The sequence below is a fragment of the Capra hircus genome, chromosome 2, assembly GCF_001704415.2.
Source record: "Capra hircus breed San Clemente chromosome 2, ASM170441v1, whole genome shotgun sequence".
NCBI classification, from domain to species: Eukaryota; Metazoa; Chordata; class Mammalia; order Artiodactyla; family Bovidae; genus Capra; species Capra hircus.
Window position 1 is genome coordinate 59,564,204 of NC_030809.1, and position 13,287 is coordinate 59,577,490.

The 13,287-nt window shown below is 41.5% G+C and overlaps 1 protein-coding gene across 1 annotated transcript in view; it reads right to left on the reverse strand.

Annotated features, from left to right (window-relative positions):
* CNTNAP5 (contactin associated protein like 5) overlaps positions 1 to 13,287 on the reverse strand; it is a 1,089,942-nt gene that overhangs the window by 474,528 nt on the left and 602,127 nt on the right. Inside the window, exons 9-10 of the mRNA XM_018061606.1 lie at positions 9,553 to 9,702; positions 6,661 to 6,832 (exon numbers count right to left, since the gene is read on the reverse strand). Of these exons, the coding sequence (XP_017917095.1) occupies positions 6,661 to 6,832; positions 9,553 to 9,702 (322 nt within the window). The remainder of the gene's footprint in view (positions 1 to 6,660; positions 6,833 to 9,552; positions 9,703 to 13,287) is intronic.

Below are 13,287 nucleotides of genomic sequence, written 5' to 3' on the forward strand. Positions count from 1 at the left end.
AAACCAAGCTCTGATTTTCAAAGGGACCAGCAAATAAAATAAGTGTCCTCAAAATAACAAAAAGACAAGTTATGTTTGTTGGCAGCTGCAGCTGCCCAACCTCTGACATCTCCCCACTATGATTGGGTTCTCAAACCCAACCTTCCTTCCTCCAAAAGCAGGCCTTCACTCAAACACCTCTGAGAATCTGACTGTTTTCACTTGTATTCACAAAGGTATTGCTTGTAGTTGGAAGCAGAGGAGAGGCTGAGTGCCAAAAGGAAGCCTGGAGGGAGATGGAATTCAGTTGCGACCAAAAGTGTCCCTTGGACTCATTTCAATAACCTTTGAAAAGAGAGACTGAGATAGAGCTTCTGGAACTTTCTAGAGGCCCTTTAAGATTCTGATCAGGAAGGCAGCTGCTTGAGAGCCCAGTAGGAGCAACACCTAGACACTTGTTCCATTATTATAGGCAATCCTTGCAATCACACTGCCTCTAGGATTAGAGGCTTTTAGGCAGTGCTTCTCAAAGTCTGGTCCCAGTAGCACCCTGGAATTTGTTAGAAATGCAATTTCTCTGGCCCACAGTAAAAATCAGAAATTCTAGGTGTGGAGCTCAGCAATTTAGGTTCTAACTACCCTTCCTGGTCATTCTGATGCAAACAATCCTGGATCTGCCAGTAAAATTTAAGGAGGGGTTCATTTCCAGGTTTATGCAAATTCAGGGTCTGCAGGCATGAACAGGCATGAACCTGGAAATAAGAATCACCTCAAATTGTGTGCCCTGGACACATCACATGCTCACCTTACCCTACCCAGGCCCAGTGAACCAGTGCTTTAGGAGAATCCAAAGATCACTGGACCTGGGCACCAAAATTGATGGGTATCTTCCTAATAGGGAATGGTTGGTGCCTCAGAGGTGCAGCTCAAAGAGAACTGAACCCAAGGAAAATCATTGAGCATTGATCTGAGGGCACATATGAGGTCTCTCTGGGCTTCCCTGTTGGCTCAGATGGTTAAGAATCTGCCTGCAATGCAGGAGACCTGGGTTCAATCCCTGGGTGGGGAAGATCCCCTGGGTGAGGGTATGGCAACCCACTCCAGTATTCTCACCTGGAGAATCCCCATGGACAGAGGAGCCTGGCAGGCTAGAGTACATGGGGTCACAAAGAGTTGGACATGACTGAGTGACTAAACACAGCACAGCACATGAGGTCTATCTGTGGGGATCCACCACAGAAACTACTGGAGATCCCTTGGCCATAGTGGGGAAATATCAGAGGGAGACCTGACCTTCTCCTCCCCATGTAAATGGGAGACTTAGCAAACCATTGGCTCTAGGAATTCACATGGCAAAATCACTGAGCATCTACTGTCTACTGGACACACAACTGAGTGCCTAACTTCTTATGCTCTCTCATTTAACTCTAAATACAAAGGTTTTTTTATCCTAGCTTTGCAAAAGAGGAGACAGACAAAAAAAGTTAAATCCTATGCATCCTATTTCAAGCTGACAAGTAACAGACAGGGAATTAAACATGCTCTTATGCCTCTCAAATCCACTGCCACCTGCACTGGAATTGATGACTTTCTCCAGGTGTGATTTCCAGCTCCCCTCACTGATTCATCAGCATCCCTGTTTGCTCCTCCAAGTTTGGCTTCACACCTTGGATCCTTTTTCCTCTTGGGATGAAGTCTTACACAGCATTTGGTGATTAGTTTCTTCAGCCCTGGACATTGAACCCTGCAGGACCAGATATGGCTCCTGGAATTAACTGCTTGAATTCTTTCACATAAGTCCTAGGAAGAAACATTCCTTGACCTGGGCCAGCAAAAGTGGGACATGCTTACATCACTAAATCCTTGCCTGAGTAGAGTTCCCTAATATTCTACAATAACCTAAATGGGAAAATAATCTGGGAAATAATAGATACATGCATATGTTTAGCTGAATCACTTTGCTGTACACCTGAAACTAACACAGCAATATAAATCAACTATATTCCAATATAAAATAAAATTAAAAATAAGGTACAAAGATACAGTGTACTACATGGGGAATATAGCCTATATTTTATAATAACTATAAGGGGAATATAACCTTAAAATTGTGATTAATATGTTGTACACTTGTAACATATATAATAAAAAGAAAAACTGTAGATTAAAAAAAAAAGACCTTGCCTGACATTGCATACCATTTTGAATGTCTCCCTTTTAAAAGGAAGCTCATTGGGCACCTAAGGTTTACAAGAGATTTAAATCCAGTTCAAATTCCTTTGGGTAGATAGTACAAGGGGTAGAACCCTGGCAGTGTCTAACTATGGATTGAAATTTCAGTCCTGTGACCATGAAAAAGTGGACGTAATCTCCAGATCTTAGTTTACTCTCTTGAAAAAAATGGGATATCCGTGTTCTCATGCCCTCCTGCCTTCTTACAGCTCTTACTACATCCTATTCTACTTAAGTATATATTGATACAATAAGACTGCCTCTTATTATTGTTATTAAGATGGCCACTCACTTAAAAGTGAGTGTCTGTCACTCACTCAGTGTCTGTCTATGAGGTCAAATAACCGAGGGCGTGATTCTGCTCTAAGCATACTTTTCTTGATGATGGTTTATAATATCAAGTCTGGCCTGCTTTAAGCTAAGAGTGTGCAGGAGATAAGTTTAGCCCATGAAGAACCATGGTTTGGGGTGTGGAGAACATGAGACTGGAGATTTAGCCTGCAAAGGACAGATGGTGGCTGTGCATCATCTTCTACAGGTATAAAGCGTATTGAAGGTGGTCGGGGTCTGTCAAATCCCAAATGTGATTTCCCAACTTGATCTTGGACTGTCAGACACTGGGCAGTCCTCCAAAGAGCCTCCTAAAGCCAGCATGTTCCTTGCTGCCAGGCCTGCTGTGGGCCAGTCCAGTTCCTCCACCTCCTTTCTTCCTCAAGGCCAGAAGCTTCAGCAAAGTGCCCATTATGGAAATGCAAATTGTTGGCTTAAATCCTTTGGTCCCTGAGAATGAACTCTCCAAGCATATGCTCAAGACTTCAGCCATAAAAAAGAATGAAATAATGCCATTTGCAGCAACACGGATGGACCTAGAGATTATCATACTAAGTAGAGTAAATCAGAGAGAAAGAAAAATATCATATGATATCACTGTTATGTGGAGTCTAAAATAGGATACAAATGAACTTATTTACAAAGTAGAAACAGACTTTGCTGCTTTTCAGTGGCTAAGTTATATCTGACTCTTCGTGATCCCCTGGACTCTAGCACACCAGGCTCCTCTGTACTCCATTATCTCCCAGAGTTTGCTCAAATTCTTACATATAGAGAAAACAAACTTATGGTTACCAAAGAAGGAAGAGGGAGGAGGGGAGATAAACTTGGAGTTTGGGACTAACACATACATACTTTTATATATAAAACAGGTAACCAACAATGACCTACTATATACTATATACTGTATACTATACTATACTCAATATTCTGTGATAACCTATAATGGAAAAGGTTCAGAAAAAGAACCATCTATGCATATGTATAACTGAATCACTTTTCTATACACCTAAAACTAACACAATGTTGTAAATCAACCATATTCCAATATAAAATTAAATATTTTTAATAAAATAAAATACAACTGTACTCAAAGTATGACATTGGAATATGTACTTATTTGCTCAGTCATTGTTCAACTCTTTGTGACCCTTTTGGACTGTAGCCCACCAAGCTCCTCTGAATATGGCATTGTTCAGATAAGAGTACTGGAGTGGGTTGCCATTTCCTTCTCCATGACATTTGAATATATTTTCATCAAAAGGATATATTAAAGTAAAGGTAAGAAATTTAAAAATCAAAATTATTTTTGTTGTGTTTTCACAAAATTTTCTTCTGAAGTGTGAAAGCTCACTGTTATAAATAAAAGATAAAATGGGAATCATAGTTAATGAAAACTAACATTTCTAATCAAAAAGATTTAAAGTGTCTAATGTTTTAAAATATTCATTGAATTTCATTAAACCTCACTAAATTTTTCTGAAAAAAGCCACACACAGCCAGACTGTTCTCTACCCCCATGTGTCCCCACAAACCCCACCCCCACCTCAAGTGGCAAGCTCCCTGAAGGCACAACTTCCTTCTCACTTGTCCTTAAATCAGGTTCACATCGACTAGCACGTTAAAAATAAAACGCAAAACTCAGAAACCACCTGTTTTTCTAACCCGAGGCCCCTCTCCAAGCAAATGTTAAATATAAGTTCAAGAAATAATTAATTAAGCAAGGCCTTTTACCAGTTTCCCTTCTGTTAGAGAGACTGTCTGGTAAATCAAGAAAAATGTCCCACTTACCCACTAAACTAAACACAATCCCTTATTATACAATTAACCAAAACACTATTGTATGTAATACAATTATACAGTCTACAATTACACAAAAGTAATGATGCAAAGTAGATGGCAATGGCGTCCCATGTAATCAAAAATAATGAAAGTACCCTCAGTTAGAAATTAACTAATCATAAGAGATCCCTATTGATAAATGTTCCATCGATCTACACTTTGCAAAAGGCTGTCCTGTCTGATGAAGTGGGATACCCTCCAATCCCTTATCATTAATAACGACTATAGGAATGACAACCGTTCTGTGAGATATCTTTTATTCTGAGATCTCTAAACTAGCACATTCTAATGAAGCATGCATTTTATTACCCACTTTTCCAGCTGGCCAAATAGGAAAAAAATGAAGCAGAAGAGCCTGGGAGTCTGTGTGATTTGTTGACAATTCCATGTGGAGTGGTATTAACAGAGAAACATGCATATAAAGTTCCACTGAATTCTATCAGTCATTCCGAGCATGAGAGGAGATTATGGTCTGCAGAGCTGATTTCTGTGATGCTCAGTACAGGCACCTACTATTTCTCATCATTGTTCCCCTGGACTGGAGCAGTGACCTCTCTGCCTCTTGGCTGGTTCTTTTCCAATGCATCCTTCTCACTTTTCCTGAATACTCTTTTTACCAAACAGATCTGACTGCCTTTCTTCCTGAGTCTTCCTAGGGCATCAGGCTAAATGCCAAACACACGCAAAGCTCTTTATAATTGACACACACCCCCAGCCATATTCACATCATATGCTCTATCACTATGACCTATATTTTATGGAATCTAAGACAACATTCACTGTAAGACATGACATTATTTTAAGGCCTCCTAAGGAAAATAAACAGCCAATTAAACTACTATAAACCTTCAAAGATAAGATGCATCCCAATATTAGAGGTTTTTAAATGAAAACTAAGCATCTTGGGTAGACGAAAAGCTTGCAAACCATGATCCCCCTATTTTTATGACATCTTGCATGCCACGTCCTTCCAACTTATGAGTTACCATCACCTCCGCCCCTCAGCCAAGCCTGCCCATCTTGTCAGACTCAGCTCAACACCACTTCCTGAAAGCTGTCCTGACTTCAGCTGCCGCTGTCATGCTGCTGCTACTGCTGCTAAGTCGCTTCAGTTGTGTCTGATTCTGTGCGACCCCATAGAAGGCAGCCCACCAGGCTCCTCTGTCCCTGGGACTCTCCAGGCAAGAACACTGGAGTGGGTTGCCATTTCCTTCCCCAATGCATGAAAGTGAAAAGTGAAAAGTGAAAGTGAAGTCACTCAGTCGTGCCTGACTCTTAGCGACCCCATGGCCTGCAGCCCACCAGGCTCCTCCATCCATGGGATTTTCCAGGCAAGAGTACTGGAGTGGGGTGCCATCGCCTTCTCCGACACTGTCATAGATCTCACAAATAAAGGTATACTTCTTGGACATTGATAGCATTTTATGGTGATGTCTAATTAATTCCCTGAAACATAAGCAGAGACTCTATAGCAGCAACACAGAGGCAAACACTTAACACGTATTGCTAACTCATTCAGCAAAGGGCATCTTGACCTGGGTGAGTAGCACTGGCAGAAGGAAGGGGATAAAGTGCTAGAGAGGACACATGGACCACATATTTAACTTTGCTGAAAATTCAGAACCCCTCCTCTTTCATTTCCTGCCACGAGTCTCTGAATCTCTTATTTAAAATCTCATATTCAGAAACATCAAATAAAAGAGGAGCTAGAGCCCAGGAGAAATGAAGAGGGAAAAAAGTGTTGCTAAATGTGTTAAGTTGTGGAATAGAAGTGCTGTTCTCTGTCCAGGGTCTGATCTCCACCGGTAAAAGAAGCAGTGGGTTAGGGGTGGTAACAGCAAGGATCAGACTTCCAGTGAGTCACCGAACTACTGGACCCTGTCAAAACCTCTGTTACAGGAATCCCAGAGGGCTTGATTTCATCTGTCTGTGTGAACGGACACACAATGCTATTCCTAACTGCAATTCCTCCCTCCTTTTCACTTCCCTCTTAACTTCAAAGTAATCAAATGTTGTTTATGCATAAAATTTTAATCCTTTCACAAATTTGTATTTGATTTAATTTGCATATCCCATTTACTGCAAGTGAAACTCAACTTATTTAAAACATTTTTCCCTGGGCCTGAAATCCTTTCAGAAATATATTCCATTAGGCGACTCAATTATATCTAATGTGGCTGATGTCAGTGGATTTGAATTTTGGTGAAAGAAACTCATATTTAGAACAGCGAGAATGGGAACAGGGTGGGAGAACAGAGGAGAAGAGACAATAATTACCTGTCTTTGATGCTACACAGATCAATGTGTAAATCACTAAAATTCCCCAGGGAACCTTGCTGAACTGAAATGAGGTCCTTGGGCTGGTTATCAATAAAGATGAGCCTCATGCAGCCTTGGAAAGCCTTAATGGGATTTAAACATTGGGAATCGGTGAGATTGTCAGGGCACCCTGTGGGACAGAGAAAAAAAAATTAAGAAGAATACTGAAAAGATCAGTCATTACTTTAGCGACCTATTGACAGAAGACCTTAAGATCTAATTATTTCAATGTTTTTTCATTCACAGCATTACACACATTTTTGTTGTTGTTGTTGTAAATCATAGCATTCTCAGAGATGGGACAAAACTGGTACAAAATGGGGCATACTTAATCACTGTATAGAACAGAAAACAAAGTATGTTACAGGGGATACTGATCCCATTGCATTTATCTCATTCTCATTTCTTTTTTCCCTATTTGTAAGCCATTTGCTATTGTTTTGTGTGGTATACTTCACTCAGCCCAAGAAAGCAACATATCATAACTACTTGGGAATTGCAGTTCTGTCTTAAAAACACACTTTTAAATGAACAATTAAATTCTGAATTACACATTCAAAGAAAATTATGCTTTGGGTAAGAACGGTAGCAGAGTAATTGTCTGGTTAATTGTCAGCATTATCAGGCTTAGTTCCTGAGAAAAGTATATACAGGAATGTAACTGGAATTTTGAAGTGATGTGTAAAGCAAACCCAAATGCTAGAGGAACTAACAGTTTAAATGCACAGTTATAATGCTATAATCACATATATGAAAGTTTAACGCCATACCTTTATAAAGGGTGTTGTTTTAAAAATATGCATCACACTAAGTGAGCATAGTTGCAACCAGAGAATAACTACTTCGCATTGCCAGGTATAGAGTCACAGACGTGCATGGGTGCCTGTGCTCTTTATAAACTCCATCCAATGGTTTTAATAGGTTCAGAGCATATGGGAATGCAAGCTTGAAAACATGGCAATAACCCATAAATAATTGGGAATTATTTCAGCCATCTCTAATAGACAGTCACTGCTGGGCTGAAGCCCAGCAGCTGGTTAACAGCTCACAGGCACACTATAAAATGAAGAGAGATGCTACAACTTCTAATTGAAGCTGTAGAGAGAATTTATGTAAGTTGACGATTATTACTCAAACTCATTTTTCACTTGCCTTAAGTTTACAGTCTATGTGTGGGGCGTTTGTTTAAACACTGTTCAGATCTCAGATAAATCTTCCCTCCTCAGCCTGGAGTCTCACAAGACCCGCGTCTAAAAACACTTCTACTGGGGGAAGGGAGCTATTTTGCCTTTGAGGCATTTCGGATGCTTAAGTCACATAATTAATTCAACGTTATTTCCCCCAGAAATAAATATAAGATTGCTTTATTCTGTTTCAATGAAACATTACATATGATGCAAAATTATACATTCTGTGAGATTTATCTTTGAGGCCCTCAAGACCTTTCTTTTGCCGTCTTTAGAGTACATCACTCTGCTGTCACTAGTGGGGCACGGAGAACTCAGATTTAGGGTTAAATCCTGCTTCTACTACTCACACATACACCAGTGTTACTATCTGTAAAATGGAGCTAAAATTCTCTACCTCATAAAGTTATTGCCTGAATTAAATGATGTAAGACACATAAAACATTTACAGAGGTTGAAAATGTTCCCTTTCTAAAGGAATTTGTTATCTGGGCACATATGGAGATTTGGAGTGAAGGACAGAGGCTCTGGGTCCTAAAATCAAACCACAAAGGAATCACTCCAGTCAACTTCCCTCCCAGGACACCCTGATGTGTACACTGCCTCTGTGCAAAGTCCCTTTCATATTTCAAAGATAACCCCATGTCAATGGTATGAGAGAAGTGATTTACAAATTCTATTTCAGAGACTGTACTTTTTACAGGATACTTCTCTTTAGACCAGTCCCAGCAGATGCCTGTATTTACAAAAGGTGAAACCAGTCTGCCCATTCTAATGTAGAAAGCACGATGTTGTAGGTTCAACCTTTACCTCACTGAACTCTCCCAGCAATTCTGCTTTGTTTCCCCTCAGTCTGGATAAGGAAGTTCAGGAACCACGAGTGTGTTACCCAAGGTCAGACAGCTACTGAGATTAATTACTCGTTAAAGACTGTTTCTATAATACCAACAATTGACAAAGTAGGGATGGATATTTTTAATGAAAAATACCCTTAAAATTAAATAAAAATACACACATGCTATAAAAATAAAGCCTAATTATATATTTCTCCTGCCTACCAGATTGCCCTTGCCTTTTCATATCTGCCAAATTTCCTAGCATTGGAGGGGGCTGCTCTTTGTGGAGCTATAAATTCATGGCCCTTCTAGGTCTTCCCTCTAGCTCCCCTCCATGAGCATGGCCTCCAGGGATGTGAGGAAGGGATGGGTTGGGGATTAAGAAAGCAAATCAGCTGAGAAGTGACAGAGAAAGCTGAGGATACTGGTTGTACGTTCCCATCTGAATTTTTTCTCTTTCAGGTACTGCTGACTCTCAGTAGACTTTCTCCGAGTTTTCAACTGAGTTTCTCCTCTGGGATATGATCACAGAGTTTGGCATGGCTACAAAAAATCACCTTTGGATGTGTTACATAACAACAGCTCTTATAGCTAGATTTTTTTTTCCCCTCAGCACTGACCTAGATAATTTGTACAGCTGTGAAAAGTTTGCTTCTCATTATTTTGAGCTTGAGAATAGGGATGTGGTGTGTGTGTGTGTGTGTGTGTGTGTGTGTGTGTATTGGGAGAATGGTCAATTTGGCACAGAAAGAATCATTGTAGTGAAATAAGTGCCCACTGCATTCTCCCTACCTCCTTTTTTCAACCTCAAAAGCTGGGGAATTTACCTCCAAAATAGTAGCGATTTCCAGAATAAATCTGCATCCTGCTGGTGTCCTGAGCCGGGGATGCTGCATTGTTATCCAGCGTGAGAGTGATGCGGTTCCTTCTGGCACTGATGCTAACCGAATGCCACAAGCCGTCATTCAAGTCCCTTCCTGCAAAAAACACAGGGAGGACAAGCGTAGTGATGATTAACTCGGGCAGGTCTGCAAAGAATAAGGGAAGTTCTCTCGCCTGCTGTGGTCCATGCACATACTTAGAGTGGACACTCTTCATTTTGCAGCTTCCCAGGAGTCATCATTTTCTTTTTACCATTTAATTCTGTTGTTTTCTTTTTAAAATGGGAGCTGAACCATAGAATATACCTTCACACTAGGTCTCAGAGCCTAGGAAGAAGATTATCAGATACCTTACAACTAGCCTCAGTATTTAGCCTGCATGCTTGCAATAAAATAAATAGTACAGTTAACAAGTTTCTGCCCAAGAGCTTTCTTTTAATCAATACAATGGAAATAAGGCCTTAAAAACCTATAAGGTGTTTTCCACAGGCCTTCAGTTGCCTAGATCTCAGCTGGTTCTGCTGGTAACTTGGGAAAAGGGTAACCCCTGACTTGGACAATAAGTTGGGGTGATGGAATGCCAAAGACTCTGAGGGTGCCGCACATCGTAACAGCTTTTGTGCTATAAAGTTTCCATTAGGGAAAGGGCAACAATGCAGAGAAGGGCCTTCCATCTCAAGCACCAAGGGACTCTGAGAAGAAATGACAATTTGGGAGGAGCTTCGAGCAAATATTCACAATGTACTAAGCTATAAAATAAACTTATCTATGCCTAAAATAAAGGGTGTTGCTTAACCACTTCTAATATGTTTGGTTTGAAAAACAGGACAACACTTCTTCATATACTACAAAGCTATAGAAAACATTTATTGACTTATTGATATATATATTCAGAGTCAAAAGATTTTAAAAAAAAATTCAAAATGTTCCCAGTGATTTTTAATCTCTGAGTAGTGGAATTATAGGCAATTTTAGTTTTCTCACATTTTTCTAAACATGGAATATATATTTTTTAGTAAAATAAAACTGCTTTTAAAGGCAAAAGTAAATGAGGAAAGCTAGAGATTCCAATGATACACCAGGCAGAGGAGCCTCCTCTTAAAGGGGCATAACAGACTAACAGTTTAATTCCAATTTTTTTCCTTAACTAATTATATGACACTGGCCGAGTCACTTACCTTTCCAAGCTCTGGTTTTATCTCCTGTAAATATAATTCTTACTCTATATCATTGGTAGGGGATCCACTGAGATCAGGCAGGAAAGCTCCCAGGGTATGTAGGTTGTAAGTATAGTGGGTGTTTATTTATAGCATATTTCTCTCTTGTCCTTTTGCCCTGGATGCCTTTGATTCACACTACACCGCACTGCCAACCTCCTTTGTTGAGGAAAGTGCCTTGGGAATTAAGTCACGAGGGTTTCAACTATTTCCTACAAAATTGTTAGTGTTACTTGCTTGGTTGTGTCCGACTCTGTAACCCCATAGGCTGTGGCCCACCAGGCTCCTCTGTCCATGGAATTCTTCAGCAAGAATACTGGAGTGGGTTGCCATTTCTGGAGGGGATCTTCCTGACCCAGGGATTGTACCCACATCTCCTGCATTGGCAGGCAGATTTTTTACCCTCTGATCCATCAGGGAAGCCCCCCTACAAAATGTTTATCATCTATTAGGGTTCAGTCTGTGCAAAATGTTCACTGAAAGAAACATAGTCCTAATATCTAGTCCGGTCACAAAGATTTGTTTGTAACCAGAGCAGAGAGCCACCCATTTCTTCACTCAACAGACATGTGTTGTGCCCTGCTACGTGCCAAGTTACCTGCCTTTCCTTATTGACTCAGTTTCCCTCCCCTGCAAAATAGGGAGAATGATTGTACTTCTGGGGTCTTGGGAGAATTATATCCATTAATATAGTAGGACCTGTAGGACAGTCCATGTCACAAAGTAGACAATAATGTTTGCTAAAACAAAAGAATAGAACAGCAACCATAAAACACATGCCTCTCACCTGCCCCTGTGTTTGGGAGAGTGGATAGTCACTTCATCTGGGATAATCCACAGATAGATGGAAGAGACTTAGGCAAAGAGGCCTAAAATACTGTCCTTGGAGAATTGCAGGCTAGTGGCTTAGCGAAGCAAGCAGACAGCAGCCTCGCTTGTAATACTGGGTGAATCAGTAGTACAAAGATACAGAAGAAAGACCTAACTCAACATAAGGGTCTCAAAAACACTTCACAGAAAAAGTGGTGACAATTTTAGGAAGCTGTGAAAACTGAGTAAGAGTTTCTCATTTCTAAAGAGTTCCAGGGGCCAGAGAGCCTAAGGTCTGGAATGAAACGTAGTACAGGACAACAGGAAGCTATATGGGAAGAGGGTCTGGTCACCCAGGGGCCCCATGTACCAGGCTAAGGAAGTGTTTCACCATTATCCTGGGACAAAGAATTCTGGAGGGCACTTTACCCAAGATTCTATCCCTTGGGCAAGGGACCTTGGGCATCTGCATTTTTTAAAAGTCCCTTGAATGATTCTAACGTGCAGCCAGGAAAGAAATCACTGATCTAGAATCTGGTGGCTCAGTGATAAAGAATCCATCTGCCAGTGCAGGAGATGAGGGTTCAATCCCTGCGCTGAGAAGAGTCCCCTGGAGAAGGAAATGGCAACCCACTCCAGTGTTCTTGCCTAGGAAATCCCACGGACAGAGAAGCCTAGCAGGCTACAGTCCATGGGGTTATAAAATAATCAGATACAACTTAGCGACTAAACAAGAACAACATCAGCATGGGGATGACCTGGCTGGAGGCACACATTTAAAGACTCTGGTGGCCGATAGAGGGAACAAGGAGGAGCAAGGACGGAAGCAGAACGGGGCGGAGGGGTCGGGGGAGGCCTGACATGTGCACAGGCCCCTGAATGATGGGGGTCTCAGGCAAAGTAGCATCTGTAAAAATGGAGAGGAAGGGACAGAAAGGAGCTATTTCTGGAGCTCAGTCTTTATAGTGCCTACTGGGACAGTCCCTGAGAAACCAGCTGGGGAGAAAGCACTGAAAATCAGACTAGAGGTCTGCAGGGCTTCTTAGAAAGGCTACTAAAGAGCCCCTGCCCCTGAGCCATCCAATGGCCATAGACGCAGCCCCCAGGAAAGCACCGCACCAGGCTGGAAGCCCAGCTGTGATACACAGGGGCAGCTGTGCTCCATCTGTTCCGAATAACCCAGATGTAAGGGCCAGCTCCCTCCCAGCCAGTGATAACTGCAGCCCTGAACATTTGCCTCGGGTGGAGAGGAGAACACAGAAGCTGCTCAGCTTGGAGGCCCTACTTCTCCCCAAAAGGCCAGTGGGCTCCAGCAACAGGAATTCTGCTAATGAGGCAGAGGGTCTGTCAGGTGTTTCCTGGTGCTGAATATTTGACTTCTGTCAGGGGCATTGGGCAGCATAGCCAGTGGTGGGTCTTTACTCCTTTTACAGCCATTTGCATACCAATTTAAATACGTCTGCATTACAGATGAGATTTCATTTCAGGTAAACCATAGACTAGGCTAGAAGGGAGTCAGTAACTAGCTCAACAGATAGGGTGAAAATAGCCCCTAAAGTGAAAAAAAATTAAAGTCGCTCTGTCATGTCTGACTCTTTGAGACCCCACAGACTGTAGCCCGCCAGGCTCCTCTGTCCATGGAATACTCCAGGCA